This window comes from Siniperca chuatsi, linkage group LG13, assembly GCF_020085105.1.
Source record: "Siniperca chuatsi isolate FFG_IHB_CAS linkage group LG13, ASM2008510v1, whole genome shotgun sequence".
Taxonomy (NCBI): Eukaryota; Metazoa; Chordata; class Actinopteri; order Centrarchiformes; family Sinipercidae; genus Siniperca; species Siniperca chuatsi.
The window spans coordinates 17,361,893-17,376,321 of record NC_058054.1 but is presented as its reverse complement, the minus strand read 5'-3'; the positions used below and the strand labels follow the sequence as shown (position 1 = coordinate 17,376,321).

The 14,429-nt window shown below is 41.6% G+C and overlaps 1 protein-coding gene across 1 annotated transcript in view; it reads right to left on the bottom strand.

Moving 5' to 3' along the window:
- Positions 1-5,794: 5,794 nt before the first annotated feature.
- LOC122886272 (potassium/sodium hyperpolarization-activated cyclic nucleotide-gated channel 2-like) overlaps positions 5,795-14,429 on the bottom strand; it is a 37,281-nt gene continuing 28,646 nt past the window's right edge. Inside the window, exons 5-8 of the mRNA XM_044218230.1 lie at positions 13,258-13,404; positions 12,737-12,977; positions 12,496-12,660; positions 5,795-11,894 (exon numbers count right to left, since the gene is read on the bottom strand). Of these exons, the coding sequence (XP_044074165.1) occupies positions 10,945-11,894; positions 12,496-12,660; positions 12,737-12,977; positions 13,258-13,404 (1,503 nt within the window). The 3' untranslated portion in view covers positions 5,795-10,944. The remainder of the gene's footprint in view (positions 11,895-12,495; positions 12,661-12,736; positions 12,978-13,257; positions 13,405-14,429) is intronic.

Genomic DNA, 14,429 nt, shown 5'->3' with positions numbered 1-14,429 from the left:
AATGTCAGTAAGTTCTCTGAAAAGAAAACGTGTCAGTCACAGACCTTCATCAGGCATTAAACTCACAATATGAACAACATCTTTGCTGCTTATTTTATAAGTAAAAGTAGTAATACCGCTCTATAAAAATACTAACTAGTAAAAGTCCTACATTCAAGATTTCCCTTAAGTAAAAGTTCAAAAGTATTAAAGTCTTAAAGTAAAAGTACTTGCTGGGCGGGATGGTCCCTTTCAAAGACTTATATATATCATCTTATTGGAATACTATTACTGATGCTTTAACATGTAAATAGAATTTTAACTACTTTATATACTGTTGGAAATTTTAATCTATAGTGCAGTATCATATTTTCTAAATTGATCATAGGTTTTGTTTGTAAAATGTTAATCTGTAAAGTAACTAGTAACTCCAGCTGTCAGATAAATGTAGTGGACTAAAAAGTACAATATTTCCCTCTTAAATGTAGTAGAGTAGAAGTATAAAGTAGCATAAAATTGAAATACTCAAGTAAAGTACCTCACAATTGTTCTTAAAGGTCCAGTGTGTAGGATTTAGTGGCATCTAGTGGTGAAACTACAGTTTGCAACCATCTGAACACCGCTCACTTCACCCTCCCCTTCCAAGCGTGTAGGAGAAACTATGGTGGCCACGAAACTCGCAAAAACAGCCCTATCTAGAGCCAGTGTTTGGTTTGTCCGTTTTGGGCTACTGTAGAAACATGGCGGTGCAACATGGCGACCTCCGTGGAAGGGGACCACTCCCTATGTAGATAAAAAGGGCTCATTCTAAGGTAATGAAAACACAACGATTCTTATTTTCAGGCGATTATACACTAATGAAAACATACTTAAACGTACCTAAATATTATATTCCATTTCTGCCAATAGCTCCTCCTAAATTGTACACACTGTACCTTTAAGTACAGTACTTAAATAAATGTATAGTTAATTTCCACCACTGTTTACACTGTACTTAAGCCACAGACTGCAACAACGAATCAAAAGATTTGTCAAATTACAATTACCTGAGACAATAACCTTTCAATAATTGAGCAAATAAATTCATAAAAATCAGACGAGCAATGCATCTCAAGATTCATATAATACAATGGAGAATAAAATACAAATTTTGGATGGGCAATGCAAAATAAATAATATTTATATATATATAACAAGACAAGTTCAAATAGGGGACATTGGTAGATCAACAATAACCGGTCCAAGAGTATACAGTATTTGCAATTTTCTCTTATGAATCGTCTCTGTAAAGCAATATTTTAATGTGCAAAAATGTCCACGTTCATCTGTAATTTAATTTAAATTTAAGTTCCCCTCTACTGTCCTTACATGTAAGTTTGTACATGTGACTCAACTCCAGTCCACTCCCATGCCCTTAGCAAAACACTTGATTCCCCAAAACTGCGGTAGATTGTAGAAGCCCCCACATCTAAACTTGTGTGGCTATAAGTTAGAAACAAAACAACGAACAAAGCTTCCTTGAAATAAATAAATATGAATATGCCATGTCATGGTGAGAAACAAACAGATACAGTACTGACTCATTAGACACTAAGCTGAGCGCTGAGCCTTTCAGTACAGTTTTACTGCATTTGTTTGTCTCAGCAGGACTTACCCGAGGTCTGTTTGTTCCCAGGTTAGAGAGAGAGACGAGGGTGATGTTAGGACCGAGGGGTGCTCTGTGTGAAGGTGATGGATGCTGTGGGGTTTCTCTTTCCTCCTGACAATTAGACCGTCACTGCTAAACTTGTGCTAAACTTCTCACACCCAGAAACAGTGGCCTGCTTAAGACGCCTCAGCACGGCCACTTAAAATCACTACTAGAGATTATGTTTCTGCACAGAGTGCTGGATTCCACTAGAAAATGTAAGACCCCACAGCAGTATATTAGTGATTATGGTCACACAGCCAAACACAATGACGGAGCAGAACAGACTGGCCCCTGGACTAACACTGAACAGCAACAAAAAGCACACAGCTGGAATGAAATAGCTCTGTTAAAGGGTAACAGCAACAAACAGTTTATCTTGTTTATAGTTTTTCTCTGTTTTCTGTCACTTTCTCTCTGCGTCCCCTCGCTCCCATCATCTGAGCTGTTAGTTAATAGTTCTCACACACACACAATGAGTCTGTACCAGCTTAGAAAAAGGAAAAATTACTCTGTGATTTGTGCAAGGCCAATTTTGTGTTGCTGTTTATTTCCCTGTGTCAAAATAAGACAAATTAGTTGCTCCTGTTTGAGTTTGGATGTCTTTAAAAGTATATGAGCATTTTCACCTCACATTTAATCTACACATCCTGCATTAAAGAACAAGTATTTTTCAACCTGGATCTTCCTCCATTCTAGAGATTTAGGAAACGCAGGCAGCGTATATGCGGACGAGCCTCCTAACACTTTCCAAATAAACTTCAATCTTACATAAATCATTCAGGCAGCTAGTTTGGTTAGACAGCTGGCCCAGAAGTACATCCCTATGCAAACCCCAGGGAGCTAATTTCTGTGTTTACTTTCAACCAGACTCAAAGAAAAGCATTTGAAATGTTATATATATAATTTAAGTTATGTCCAATACTGGACCCATATGATCTCTTCTTAATTAAAGGTGCCCTGTGGAGTTTTCTTGTAAAAACAGTTTCTGTTTACATTCAGTGTTTCTCACCAAAATACATGCGTGTATCCTTGAGGCCTAACAAACGTGTTAAATGTATTACCTTCATCATAAAACATTTGCAAAGCCGAGTTTTTGATCATTTGAAATCCTGCATTGTTTACATCCACTTGCTAGCAGTTGTCATCTAACACTGCCTTTGTTGGCGCATTGCTAAATTTCTTGGCACGTTACTGCCACCTGTAGATCCGTGGAATAATGTGAATTATTTGGCTTGAACACGTATCGTGTCACCCACATCCTTGTGCGCGTGCATGATACAAACAAATCTGGGGCCCACTCATAGAAACATTGTTCCATAGCGCTACAAGTAGTCAAAAACTCCACAAGGTCCCTTTAAATTTAATAGATATATGGTATGGTAACTTTAATGTGTGCTGTTGCACTTTGAACGTTTGATTAGTTAATGAAAGCTTTGCAATGAGCGGCACACTCAGATGGAGAATATTTTTGTCTTTTACAGTGTGTGTATCTGTGTGTTTCTGTGTGTGTGTGAGAGAGAGAGACAGTGTGTGAATGTGTGAGTGTGTCTGCTCTGATGAATAGCCAAAGTGTCAGTGAGTACAGACCTTGACAGAGCAGAACAGATGAGATGATTCAGAAGCCAAAGCATTGTCCTGGCTCTCATCACTTCAGTTGGCGGCCCAGAGCAAATATTATTGGTGGACATGGAAGATGGAGTGAAATCATTGAGCGGGGGCCTTTGTTTCCTGTCGCAAAACAATCACAATTTAAAGAGCCTAAGGACTTGAGGAGATTAAATGTTTTGCTAACGAAACAAAGTGCTCTGATAAAAAAAAAGGTAATAATATCTGCCTGGAGATTTTTTGTCCCATTTCTCCATGAATCATATTTCCTGTTCTCCATATTGCTAGCATATCACTGCTTTGCTTTCTGCAACCATTTATTTCAATTTCTCTCCTGTTCTTTTGGCCAGGGGGTTCATGGACGTTTCTGGGTCGTCTGTAATGGAAAGTGTTTAGCAGAGCAGATGCATGGAGTGCAGCACAGGCCAGCTGCTCACAGACAGCCCAGCAGCCAATTTACTGACAAAAGCTGTAAAAATGTTAAGTAGTGAATTCACATCTCACTATTCTGGTACATTAAATAATGGATTGTATAAATCCAAGGTGTATGATTTTTAAACCTTTTTAATATATTTTTTTAGATCCATGCACTGAAATGTAGTGTATAACGCAATATTGATGAGAAAGTAGCCATAATCATATAAAATAGTTAATAACAGCCACATTTCAATAGTTGGTAATAATAATTTTTTAATGAGTTGTTTGTTGCCACAATATAAGAAATCCTATTCACTATACAAAACAAGTATAATACAGTTAGATTTATATGTACAGTGGTTGAAAAATGTTGTGTAATCTGTTTTTAACCAGATATTATAGCAGTGGTTGTACATTGACACACATGTAAATCATAAAGCCTGCGGCTGTAAGATGATTTACTGTCTCTCTCTCTTTCTCTCTCTCCCTGTGTCTTGCTCACTGACTCATTCATGGACTCAGAGTTTGGACCAAATGCTAATCCTGGCATTCAGATTTGAGTTGTGCTCTCTAGATGCTCCCCAGTGCTGGGAGGACATGGCTGAAGCAGCTTCAGCAGAGAGAAAATGTTAGGGCAGAAGGGTGAGCGTCTGCGCCTTCGTGTGTGTGTGTGTGTGTGTGTGTGTGTGTGTGTGTGTCTTCTTACCGTACACACACACACACACACACACACACACAGTTTTCTGTGCAAACTCACAAGAGCACCTGCAAATGTTAGAACAATAACGAACTGCACCTGTCCTTATGAATCACAGTAGCTGGAAATGCAGATTTAGCTGGGAAGACCCCGGGGGACACAAACATTTTAGCTTCTAAAAACTGACAAAATAGGAAGTTTGCAAAGACCAGTCGAGGAGCAGTGCAAGGAAACTGGAAGGAGATGGATAGGAGGAGACGAGGATACCAGTAAACAGCTAAATAAGCAAATTGCCCTCTGGAGGTAAACAGCCAGGAGAGTAGTGCAGGAGATGCTGATATGATTAATTGAAGTAGGACAGCCAGGGACACAGTAGAGGACCGGCACTGCAGAAGAAACAAGGTAGAGGACAATCCTCGGCCATATACAGGGTGAAACTATATACTCAGATTACATATAGCTTCACAACTTGGTGTAGTAGCTGCCTGCTACCACTATCAGTACATTGCTTCCTCATTGAATTACAATGAAATGGATAGAGAGAGGGAGGGAGAGAGAGAGAGAGAGAGAGAGAGTGTGTGTGTGTCAAGAGAGCTGAAGAGAGAGAGAGGACATTATGTCACGTCAAGGTAAAACTACATACACGCACTGCGGATTGCCTCACCCACATTTGTACCAGCCGCATGTAGATCTGAGGAGGCAACATGAATGGTGTAAAGCTCTGTGTCTAAACCTCACCTTGCATGTAATTTTAATCTTTCGATCTTAGTGTGCCATGCATAATCACTGAAGATCCAGACAGCAGTGTGTGTGTGTGGGGGGGGGGGAGGAAATAGACGGAGAGGGAACGGGTGGGTGCTGCTCCCAGGCTGCCAGAGGAGTGTGTCCTTGGACTGCCCTCATCTCTGACGCACACACCCACCCACCCTTTCACACACACACATACACTCTTGCCACTGGTTCATTTACTCTCTCTCCGTATCAGACAAATACAAAACTAGGGCTTGCATGTGCGCACACGCGCTCTTAGGTACAGGAATAAATACACTTGCTGCTGTGCATTCACACACGCGCACACACACACACAGTGGAAAGCTCTTAGACTGAGCTCAGACATCTCATCAGGGATGCAGCAGAGCCCGTGTCTGCAGAGAGAGAGAGAGAGAGAGAGAGAGAGAGAGAGAGATCTCATCTAATGTGGGGTAGAACAAGGGTGGAGGGGTTGCTGGCTGATTTACAAGGTTGAGGTGTGTGTGTGTGTGTGTGTGTGTGTGTGTTTGTGTGTACATGTTTGCAGCTACCAATGTAACTCTAGGAGGTATGTTAAATGTTCACATACACTGCATCCAACACAGCATGCCGACCAACAGAGAAAACACCAAGGAATGAAAGTCCACACACAGAGATAAGTATGCCAATGCGCTCATCTTTTTATTGCACAACAATGTATCGTCTTTTTACGAACGCTTAAACGACATTGCCACTGACTGACAGACCAGCTTATTGAGAGAGACCAGGGTGTGGCTCTGTGTTCTCGGCCAGCAGAGGTGGTGGACAAGACAGCCTTTTGGACGCAGGCTCAAATCAGCCCCACGCCCTCGCCACCAGCTGTGCATCTCAGTCTGAAAGGACTGGACGGCAACAAATATCACCAGCATCCCAAGTATCCCCCCTGATCCTTTGAGATCGATTTGGAAGTGCTGCGGCTTAGGCTGGGAGCTGATTTGTCCCTGGATTGTAGACATCAACTTAGACAGAGCTGGAGTTCTGAAATACTTGAACCTTTTGTTAAGAGCGGAAGCCGAGCACAGCCTGAGATGGTTGCAGATTGGCCTCCAGAGAGAGAGAGGACACATGTGGTGTCAGATATCTGTGCTGTTGTCTACATGGTGCTGGTAAAGTGTGTCTGGATGCCCACACCGAGCTGCTCGTGCATGCTGTGGAATGCTACTAAGTCTAGGGATGTGCAAGAGTCATTTCTAGGAGCATTACAGTGTTGGGTTTTTTTTTTTATAACAAGCGGAGTTGTGACCGTGTAACACTTTCCAGCTTGTGCTGGCGTCTCTCTCAGCTTCACGTGGGTTTCAAACCCCTAAATGGCATCATATTCTCAAGTGGGACCAACATTATAGAAGGAAAGGCACAGGAACACACACACGCACACACAAACTCAAGCACACAATACACAGAGTCCTGAAGCAGAGAGAAGGCTTAGGTAAGCTAAGCAGGCTACAGTAGCTACGACACAAAGGTTTAACTGTTAGACTAAATAAAATCATTGTACAGTAGTTGATGCACGACAATGTCTAGATTTGAAGGTCCCACTAAGAATCATACTGCTTAGATAAGAAAAATACAAGCATGCACTCTGCTATTATCTGTGAAGGTAACTCAACCGGTAGTCGAGCTTGTGACTGCTGTGGCTCGTGAGCCAAATTCAGCCTTGGAGAGATCTTTTCTTCTTCTTTTTTTAATGGCAAACAATAGATCAGTGTGTAACCAGCATCAGAGTTTAAAGACCTGTGCAACAATATTGTTTGAGAAAGATTTTCCAGAATGTGCACAGGCTAGTTTTTGTTTCTGTATTGATATTGTGTGGGCATCTCCACCATTTTATTAATTCTTTTCTCTGTCATTTTTGGCTCTGTGCAGCGAGCAGGTCATCTAAGCTAACGTCTAGACTGCCGATATCCACCAGAAGCCTGTCAGAGCTCACCCTCTCACTGTAGAAAATGTTTCTTATACAGCAGGTTGTGGTAAAACACAACAATGTGCCCCACATCTCTGTGTATACCATATGTACAGAACATGAAAGTACAGAGTACAGCGCGCATGGTGTTGGAAGGCTCAAACCAACAAAAATGTGCAATTTTGTGTTTCCCAAATCAGGGAAAATTATATATACTGACATTGTCATTTTAATTCAGCAATACTAGTCTTTATCTAATGTTTTTTTTACATATATTGCAAGTTGAAAATAAAAACACATATTTGCATTTTTACAGGCACATACATACCACAAAAATAGACTATGTGGAAACTAGATATACTAGGCACAAGGTATATACAGTCCATGTGCATGGGGCACATTGCAAAAACAATAACCAAACAAAATATACTGATAAATCAAAGACACTTTTACAAACAAAAATAATACCCTGATTTGCTAACATATCAACACCAAGGCATTCAGTACCCTTAATATCTGGTACAGCAAGAATGAGAGGTTTGAAACTTAGATACTCTCAATAATTGTCAGTCAGTGTCAAACATGTATGAGGGATTTCAATCCCACTTCACAGCAAGGTCCAGAAGAAGAACCATTAAACAATCGCACTTTGAACCCCCCGTCATCAGGCAAATACAGCGCTACATCACACACACGTCGACAGTGGCTGGAAGCCGACTGTTTTAGCCGACTTGTGACACAGACACAAAACAGATAACTGACAGAAGTATGTGCTTTGCCAGGGCTGTATAAGCCTCATGGCCGAGGGTTGAAACAGAGTGGTACTGATCAAAGTATCTGGGATGCCATCCTTTGAGCGGGAGTGAATTACACACTACAGTATCTTACTGGATGGATGCAATGAAATAGAAACTGTGCCTGATATTGCCTGAAACATTAGCTCTTTAACTCTCCTTCCATCTTGCTCTCACTGACTGTGGACTCTTTCAAATAATATCAGCACAGTCCTGATAGCAGCTTAATAGGGCATACTCTGGTATTAGCACAAAGGAATAGGGAAGGGGACCAATTGATTGTACTGGAACAGTACTGAAGCACACAACAGCTATTGACTCAAATGGACTCGGCTCCTTTCCCATAGAAAAAAAGCAATACAAAGTTCCCGTGTTGCTGATGAAGCGGGTTGCAGCACTTTGACCCAGGTATGACAAAAAACAAGGTTTAGTGCATGTTACTGATCAAACAGAAAGTGAAAATGTGGCCGCTCTACAGAAACAATGAGCCAGGGTTTACAAGCCATATAATGAAGCCCTTGGATAAAAACAATCACCTACACCTTGTTTCAAGATTTAAACAGCTCTCAGGAAAAGTGATCAAAACAAAACGGCAGCGAGCTATGCTAATAACAATCTGAGGGTTATGACTCCATCAGCTCCTCCTTGTTTTTCTCAGCCAATCAAAATTCAAAGGGAATCTTTCAGCATGGTTAAATCAACAGGTTGATTATGGGAGGATAGACAAGTCTACATAAATCAATAGAAAGCCACGCTGCGGCAATCAATACATCTCTCTGGAAAGGTAGCAAACCTGAGTGAAATGTCCATCGCATCGATTTTACAGCTTGGCTCTGGATCGATGCTCAGAGCTGAAATAGTTGGACGCAGTGTTTGTTTAACACATTGAATCAGCTGCCTATTTTCTATCCCAATTGGATTCACTTTTCGTCCTTACAGTTTAACCAGATAATGGGTCCAGGAGAAGTACTGTAACCGTTTTAGGAGGATAGAGCATCAGTTTTCATTTTGATTACAAGGTCGAAGTGCAACACAAGGTGCTTAACTGAATGTCCTCAGTGCTCGCTTTGGACCGAGAAGGTCAAAGTGGTTATGACTCACTCTCGTTCACGCCCACTTCAATGAATGAATGAACCAAAAAATGTATCCTCTCATGTTAGATCTGGGGATAGGGTGTAAGGGGGCGGGGCATACAGGTTAAATACAGCAACGTGCTACCCAGAGAAGCATAATCAAACCTAAAAAGATCGCACAGACACTCAGCAACACATACAGCAATGCCCACAACCCCCTTGCATCATAAAAGCCTCTTTAAATCTCTGTCCCTTTATTTACATGGCAGTTTAAATCTGATTAGCTGTCTTCCTTCTCGTATGGCATACATTCAGCAAGAGAAGGTTTTTAGGTTCAGCAGGATCAGAATATTTAGAATAAATATAACCAAAGCCTCAACCCAATCCCAAAATTTGAACAATAGGATTGTTGTGGGTCAAAATGTTGAGACATTCATGGGAGTTTTGGGTGATAAGGGGCACATAGACTTCGATATGAAGCAAAGAGTTTTTACAAGTGAGGCATTCGTACCCCATATTGCCTGCCCCAAACCCTCCCATTCATCTTACAATTTAATATCTTCAAATGGGCTTTAAAGTGACGTTTCTGAGGATCTGACTTGCTGAACTCAAAGCGTGGACTCCTCCTGTGACTCTAAACCAGTTTTAAGCAGTTTGTCCCGTCTGCTTTTACGAAAAAATGACACTGCACGTCCCCTCACTCCCTCGAACATTTTTGGTTAAGGTAACAACATGGTCACTGGATTACAATACCTCAAGTGAAGCCACAATAGCTGCTGGATTCTTTAAGATTTCACATTAAAAAGAAAACAAAAGGAAAAAGAAACAAGTTCACTTTCCTGTACAGCATATGTATAGATATTTATATTCATATATATTTATATATAGGCGGGGTAAAGTATTGCAGAATTATATTGCATGTGTTAATCAATAAACTTAGACAAAAACAAGCAAGTATACAGTATGGGTTGTTCACAAATGTTTCCTTTTGATAAAGCTCAGATTATTTCACCACCTTTGACTTCAGGGTTACAATCAGTACGCTGACCAGACAGCTGACCGCCTCCCAGATGTTTCATGAAAACAGGTCAGTGCCACTGTCAGCATGTCAAACCAATCACGCTTGACAAAGCAGTGTAGAGAGTGTGTGAGTCCATTCTCTGAAAATAGAACCAAAACGTACCAACAAACTCACGCACACAAACTTACACCCACATATATACATACACACAAACCAAATATATGGCTTCTAACGTTGAATCAAGGCAGTTAAATAAATGGCATTTTCTTCTATGTTTCTTTTTTAGTTGATACAGACACAACCAGACTTTGTGTTCAAGCTCAACTTTGGTTTGGGTAGATACAATGAATATAATATCCCTCCGTCCTTTTTTCATCAACTATTTACACATCGATGTAAGATCGACCAGCGGTCTAAAACACTATTTTCACTACTAGTTTAAACAATATGAAGAGCAATGTGTTCTTTTGCTACGACAGCTTATACGGAAAAATTACACTCAAAACACTTTTTGAACGCTTAAAATGTCATTGTCATTTGACCTCAAGTCCCTGATTTTCATTTTTAAGTCCAGCTCCTGCTAGATTGCATTGCATGGATTCTACACAGTATGCAATAGTTACATTAATCATACTTTTCTTCATATCTTTACAGTAAAGACAGCGATATACAGTAGGTGTTTGGAAGCAGAGTGTAAGGGGTGATACTAACACTAAAGGTGCTGGCACAGTAGACTAGACCAGTTCAACCTTAAGTTATACTAGTTTAATTGTATAGACTCCTCCTAGCCAAAGTGTCTCAAGACTTTGAGTTGCTCTTTTCCTTCTGCTGACACCAGCACACAGTGCATCCAGGTCGAATGACTGGTGGCGCTGGCGGTAGCTGATTGGTCATTTAGCAGGATGACAGATCAGCTGGACTGACCTAAAACAAACAGATTCTCCTACAAAAAAGGCCTCTTTCCTGAACTCTACCAGGGTCACAAGTTGGAAGACAGCCGGGATCTGGCAGAGTCTAGCTCTGGAAGGCTGACAATTGAATCTTTCTTGGGAACTCCAGAGTCTGGAGGTCCTGATCCAGCAGCTGCTGCTACTGCCCCCGTTCCAGCAGGTCCACCGGGAGGAGGTGTAGAGGCAAAGGCCACCCTCTGTTGAGCTCCCGCCGATCTCCCCACCCCCGAGGGCCCTGGCAGGCTGGGGTGAGGGGGCTGAGGGGGGCCGATGGAGTTGTTGGAGGTGCGGGTGGATGGTGGGGGGCTGGGGGCTGCAGAGGCAGCTTGTGGCGTTCCCTCCTGGGGAAGGGAAGGCTGGGAGGCAGACAGGGCCCGGGTATCCTGGCTCAAGCTACCTGTATGAAGGGAGTGGGTGCTCTTGTGTGAGGCAGGCCTCTGCTGGGTCTGTGTGGGGCTGGGTGCATGGTGCTGTACTAGGGACAACTGGGAACCAGAGGGTCCTGCGCTCGCCATGTACTGAAAAGTCCGTCCTGAAGCTGCGAGCGGGCTTTGGACAGGTGGGCTGGAAATTGCAGATCCAAATGCCCCTCCGAACGCCTGGGGTGGTTGAGACTGAAGAGGAGAGATGGAGACTGGGCTGGCCAGGTTCTGCATCACCTGGAACCTTCGCACCATACGAGGAGACTGCAGAGTCCCTGGACCCACCAGGGGATTTGCAATTTGAGGACAAAAGCTCATAGCCACAGCCTGCTGAAGAGTGGCGATAGCAGAGCCAGACTGCGGCTGGCCAGGAGGAGCAAAGATACCGCCGATGGAAGGGGTCATAGACATGGCCCGCGGCCGCTGCAGGTCCACCAGCTTCACCATTTCACGGTCGTACTTGACAATCTCCTGGATCATCTCGTTCTCCTGGTTGTTGAACACACCAGAGTTGAGATCATGCTGAACCTTGTGCATCAGGATGGAGTTCTTTTTACCTGCAGAAAGAAAGGAAAGAAAGAAAGAAATTGGTTAATTATTAAAGAGCTACAAACAAACTGGGAAAGGACAGGACAGAGAGGACAAAAAACAGAACAAAGCATAAATATATGGAAACAAGAGGATTTGAAAAGGGAGAACAATATGAGTTAGATATAGCATGTGATGTCCTTCACACCAGGTACATCCTCTAGCAGAACAAGCCCTGAGGAAAATGGATGTGTCACCCTGTACTCTCATCTATTGTTACAGTGTCCCGTGTCATTCTGAGGGAACAGCACAGCTCATTTTACTGCCTATTTCAACATTAATATTCTGGAAACATGTCCTCTGTACAATATTATTTTGTTTTCTATACATGGAGTTCATTTTAGAGCGCTTTGTCTATTTTTTAATTTAAAAAAGAGCTGTATGCAGAGACTTATAGTCGCTTACAATAATGCTACACAGATGTTACATGCTTTTGTACTGCTAGTACATATGTTTGACTGCATAAATGTATGTCAGGCTCTAATCTTATGTATGCATGCATTGGAGGAACCTTGCCCTCGTTCCAATATAATCCTTCCTAATTTAGTTTTACTTTTGTTTGTTTTTTACCTATGCGGTCTAGGCGGTCAATGGCAACCGTCTCGAAGGCTCGTCTCATCATGGGATATTCTTCCAGCACCTCATTGAAGTGGTCAACAGACAGAGAGTAGAGTCGACAGTAAGTCTCTGCTCGCACGCTGGCTGTTCGCCGACCCCTCGTCAATAAACAGATCTCTGAAACGAGGAATGAGAGAGTGAAACAGCCTAAAAAAAACAGAAAAAAATGTATAAGCCACAAACTGTATCCTACCTCCAAAATAAGAGCCATCAGAGAGTTTCATTGCCAGAGTGCCCTTAGTGATGACGCTGCAGACTCCGTGCTGAATGAAGTACATTTTCTTCCCAATGGTGCCCTCTCTTATAATGTAATCATGTGGCTGGAATACCTCAAAACGCAGCTTGGTCAACATGGCTGTCACAAAGTTGGGCTCTGCGTTGGCAAACAGCGGCATGGATGCCACCAGCTTGCGACAGTTGAAGTTTACAATTTCCTAAGAAAAGACACATTGTTTGGTGTGTACAAGAAAAATCTGTCAAATGTGCAACTGAGGTACTACACTGCGGTCAAGACCATTCATGTGTTCAGGTATACTGTATTTTCAAAATCAGACATGTACATCACTGAAAGGAAGATCACAGTGAATACAGTGAATAATTTATCTCAAACACAAAAATAATCTTTCAACTTCAATGTATTGTACTATAAAAAATTACAAGTTGATACTTGTGGTGTGTGGAAATTATGTGGCTTATTGTGCGTTTACGTCTTACCTCTCTGAGAGGCTCACTGAGTTCGCCCAAAATGCTCTCTTCATCAAACATCTTGCCCTGGTATCTGTGCTCATAATAGTCATGGATTTTCTGTCGGAAGTCGGCGGGCAGCTTGTGGAAGGACATATACTGCTCCACTTGTTTGTACTAAGAAGGAGCGGGACAGACAGAGATAATGTTCTGTTAATGCAGTGCATGTAATAATTCTGAAAACATCTTGCAATTTTTTCCACTGTAACAATGTTTAATTGTATTGTCCCTGTTAAAGGGTTAGTCTTGTGATATACAAAAAAGTATTGAGAAAGACGCATTGTTGGCTTTGGCCTTTTTATGGAATTTGTTGACCAACAAAGATATAGAATATTGCCAGCTTTATCCTTTAAATAAACTAACAAAATTAAATAAAAATACGAAAATACTTGTAAGGTTATGATGCAATTGGTTACACATGTTTTAAAGCACAAAGGATCAGATTATGTGTGTCCATATCTTTACACAATTCTGTCTATATATACAGCAGGAATTGCAAATCACATACGCCAAGTATGCAGAGATCTTTGGATATTTTTGCATGAAGCCACCTCAAAAGCACAGCAAAACATATACTTTGATATTCAGTAAGCAGGTACACATTTGTTTTTAGAGGTACATTGATTCCTAGACTCAGTTGCCAGTCTAATACAACAACGCTACAATAAATCCTACCTTCATGAAGGTTATAATGTTCAGTTTATATTGAAACTGTTTCACAGAGGTGCTAATTCAAATTTATGGCCCTTTTGGAGGCTGTAGTTGGTACTGTTGAATTGTAGTGCATTATTCTCAGAGGTTTTTCTAGTATTTCATTTTTGGGTGGACAAAACATTATAAACCCCTCTCAGTATAGCAGTATAATTCAACAGGATGATTCAACAGTGTTTTACCTGTATTTCTTCCAGTGAGTCAACAGACACAATACAAACAACCGCACAAAACAGTGCAAGCACACATCCTTCAGCTGTCAACTTTTAACACACTTGCCCTTTGATCAATGCTACGTAGAAGTTAATCAATGCCAGATCAATATAAAGTGAAGGCTCCAACACAGCAACGACACAAACAATCAGCTTTTGTTGTTGAGATATGCTAATCACAATCCATCTAAAGTGACCACTGAGAAACCAAAAAGTACG